The sequence below is a fragment of the Pollachius pollachius genome (assembly GCF_949987615.1).
Source record: "Pollachius pollachius genome assembly, chromosome: 14".
Taxonomy (NCBI): Eukaryota; Metazoa; Chordata; class Actinopteri; order Gadiformes; family Gadidae; genus Pollachius; species Pollachius pollachius.
The window spans coordinates 422,748-426,739 of NC_136947.1; the positions used below are offsets into that span (position 1 = coordinate 422,748).

The 3,992-nt window shown below is 42.2% G+C and overlaps 1 protein-coding gene across 1 annotated transcript; it reads right to left on the bottom strand.

Moving 5' to 3' along the window:
- Nucleotides 1–1,093: 1,093 nt before the first annotated feature.
- On the bottom strand, nucleotides 1,094–3,064 carry LOC307085756 (C-C chemokine receptor type 3-like). The gene is made up of 2 exons (XM_079750616.1): nucleotides 3,041–3,064; nucleotides 1,094–2,358 (listed from the first exon to the last, which is right to left on the bottom strand). Exon 2 carries the CDS (start codon nucleotides 2,341–2,343, stop codon nucleotides 1,243–1,245), a length of 1,101 nt encoding a protein of 366 aa, XP_079606742.1. The 5' UTR covers nucleotides 2,344–2,358; nucleotides 3,041–3,064; the 3' UTR covers nucleotides 1,094–1,242.
- Between the last annotated feature and the right edge of the window lie 928 nt (nucleotides 3,065–3,992).

The following is a 3,992-nucleotide window of genomic DNA, read 5'->3' on the forward strand; positions in this document are numbered from 1 at the left end:
AAAGCAAAATCACACACCCACAGTGTCACCTGCGGTGTCCCCCAGGGCTCGGTGTTGGGCCCCACCCTTTTCTCCATCTACACGCTCCCCCTGGTCAGCGTCACCAGCAGGGCTATCCTACCATTGCTATGCTGATGACACAAAGCTGAACCTCAGAACCACCCCCACTTCTTCTTGCCCCCTGCCAACATCCACACTGACCACCTGCCTGGAGGAGATAGAGGCGTGGATGAAGCTCAACTTTCTTCAATCAAACAGCTCTAAGACACAAGCCATCCTCATTAGCACACGTAATCAGCTCCGCTCCTCCCACATCACCAGTATCACTTTCTCTGGCCGAAACATCCCCCCTTCCACATCTGTCACCAAACTGGGTGTTAAAATGGACCAGCAACTGAACTACGACACCCACATCAATCACGTCTGCCAGACCGCATTCTATCAACTCAAAAACATTGCCAAACTCCAGCCTACACTCACCCTGGCAGATGCAGAGAAGCTCGTCCACGCCTTAGTCTCCTCCAGGTTGGATTACTGCAATGCACTCCTCATCGGGATCTCTGGCAAGAGCATCCAGAAGCTCCAGTACATACAAAACAGCGCTGCCAGGAACCTGATGAGGGTGCGCAAATATGAACACAATACCCCCATCCTCAAATCCCTTCACTGGCTCCCTGTGACATTCAGAATTGAATTCAAGGTCTCCCTCCTCACCCCCACACCACCTCACACACCCTTCGCTCTGCATCAGCACCCACCCTCAGACCACCCAAGACCAAGCTCCGCACCGTGGGCGATCGGGCTGTCTCCGCCGCTGCCCCCAGACTACGGAACGCCCCCCCGACCACCTGAAGCCCCCACAGACTACAGCTGTTTTTAAACTAAACCTTAAGACTTATCTTTTTAAAAAAGCCTTTAGCTAATTTCTCTTTTACTGTATATGCATTATATGTTTTAACAACCCTTTTTTTTTTCTTTTTTTTGGCTGTAGCACTTTGCTCTACAAATAATATATATTATTATTATTATTATTTATTATTAATAAACAAACTAACTGATTAAAGCGCTTTGAGTGCCTTAAAAGAGAGGGCTTCATAATTGCAATGAATTATTAGGTATTAATTTAAAAGGTATATGCTAAATGACTACATTTAAATGTAAAACTGACAAAATAATAAAAATCAAATTTCCAATTTTCCCATCCAATTATCCAATTCAAACCAAGTCAATTGTTTTCGAATGTTAAAAGTCGTTTGTGTGGGACGTCCTTTGTGAGGTGGACTTGCTGCTCAGACTAGCGGGTCTGAAGTGACGTGCCAGACAAGGCATGTTCTTCTTCAACAGCTTCCTGAAGTGACTCTGAAACCGCTTACCCACAAAAGAGTAGAACATGGGGCTGATGCAACAATACAAGAACGCTATGTTTCTGGTCGCGTACAACGCATAGTTCAACGCCTCGACCTGATTGCACATCGGGTTTGCATCGTCAGCTGTGGAGATCTGAATGCCCTTCAGCAGGATCACGATGTTATAGGGAGTGCAGCAAACGAAGAAGGTGAACATGATGATGAATATCAGCTTCACCGAGCGCCATTTCTCCCTCATGCGAGTGGACATGATCCGCACGGTGATGCATGTGTAGCAGTACATCACCATGAAGAGGGGCAGCAGGAAGAAGAGGAGGAACTGCATGTAGTAGCTGACCTGGATCCACTGTTTGACGACGTCGGCATCGTATCCACTCTCATCACACATCAGGCCATTCTCGCTGTCCTCCCACACGCCTTTGAGAACCAGCTCATTGAGACTGGCCAGCACACTGATGAACCAAACGATCAACGACGCCCCGATGGCATACGCCCTCTTCCTGCTCTTGGCAGCGGTCACCGCGTGCACCACGGCCAGGTAGCGGTCAAAGGTCATCAGGGTGAGGAAGAGGATGGAACTGTAGAAACCAATCAGATGGGCACTGCTGACCAACTTGCAAAGCACCGTGCCAAAGATCCACTGGGAGGAATGGTATTTGGCCAGGAAGGGGAAGCTGGATGCAAACAGGATGTTGGAGGTGACCAGATTGATGAGGAAGATGTTGGTGACGCTGTTGACCTTCTCAAGCTTGACGATTATGAACAAAACAAGCCAGTTTCCTAAGTAACTCAGGAGGAAGTTGATGTAGTAGAAATAAGGAATGATGGCCGAGCCAAATTCGTTGACGTTTGATGAAGAGCAGAGTTTGATGGACTCGTCAACCACGTAAGATGGATCGCTTGTGTTTTCGCTGTAGTTAAACACATCCAATAAATCTTGATATGCCTCTTCATCATAAAGATGTTCATCTCCCATGGCAATTGCTTAAACCTGTGGTAGATGGAAAAACATATTAATAAGTCTCATATGATTGAATGCTGTGCAAATCGATGTATTCATTTACATGCGTGATATGTTTTCGAGACAGAAGGCTGTGCCCATCATGCATAAGATGCTCTGAAGTAGAGCTTCAAATGACAACACACTTAAAACACTTTTATACTTTAATGGTCTGGAACAAATATTTTGCATTTCAAAGAACAAAAGGGATAAAAACACTTGACAAACGATGAATATGCAATAACAATAATAATATCATAGTTCTAATATATGAGAAATATTTCATATATTATTAATATAATACGCAAGACAATAGCTGAGAGCTCTACAGTGACAGCTTTCAGGTATCAAACAGTGTTTCTGTGACTGTGTTTCTATATTCTGTGAATATAGTTATAACACACACTGTGCATACATACCTCACATATAACATTGTACAAATTCATGTAGGATCTTTTCTATGCCCAAATCATGTTTCTTACTCATTATTTTACTGGTTGAAATTGCAGCATGAATTTATCTTCTCCATTCTTTAACATAAATACAAATGCTAATAATTGATTGATAATAATAATTACTTAATGCTGAAGGCAGACGGGCCACCGTCCAGTCATTTTAGTGTAAAGGGGGGAACTTAATTTGAAAAAGATTCTTCTTAAACAAAACAACTCACCAATGTTGATTTCCGTATGTGGAGGAGTAGATAAGTGAAGAAATGTGGGTGTTAAGCATAGACATGAGGGTTAAGACATAGGCCTTAAGAGGAACTGAGATATCCTCCCCATTTACATTACGCAGCTATAAAAGGACACCTCTCGCACATACGATGATTCTGCCACCAATATTGAACAGAAGCTTGGCCTCGACTCTATTTTTTTTATTCTCATACTTTACAAAGTCAAATACTGATAATATTGTAATCTACAGCATCGTTTGTTTAGCACTTTACGTACAAATACTACAGTTAACTGGCACATGCTGACCCCAGCGTGGTAAACATAACAAGACTGTTTGGCATTACAATACATTGGATGATTATCATAATTAATAATCATAACATGGCTTGCTGGATTTAGTTTAATATGTATATCATAATGAGTCTGGTGATTTTAACTAGAGGGATACCCACATCCACAGTGGAAAATGGAACAAACTTTATAGTAGGCTATACAGCAACTCAAATATGTGACACAGCTACATATGCTATCCCTACACAGTTTAATACTGTCCTAGTTTTCCTAGTTTTCTTGTATTGAGGTAATACAATATTATACAATGGTTTGAATCTATAAAACAATATTATCAGTAAGTCATGCAATTCTAATGATTGAAACCGTGGTAAAACCAAAATAAATTAAGCTCATGCATTTCAGAATATGGTCACATTTTTATTGTTTGAAGAAGACACATTGATCATGCATCAGCGGTACTTTGTTCAGCCAAACAGCATTACTTCACTGCTCATGTGAAAAGAGCATAAAAAATATCTCAAATTGATCAAAACATGTACACAAATACTTCAAGCGTACATTACAGGCCTCGACATTAACGGTTGCCCGCTTGCCCGGGGCAACTAAAAGTAATATTTGGGCAAGTTGAGATTGATTTCTGGTTGCCCGAACGGG

Bases quoted from the DNA above. Each gene is read 5' to 3' on its own strand.
- LOC307085756 (XM_079750616.1), bottom strand. From the start codon at position 2,343: ATGGGAGATGAACATCTTTATGATGAAGAGGCATATCAAGATTTATTG.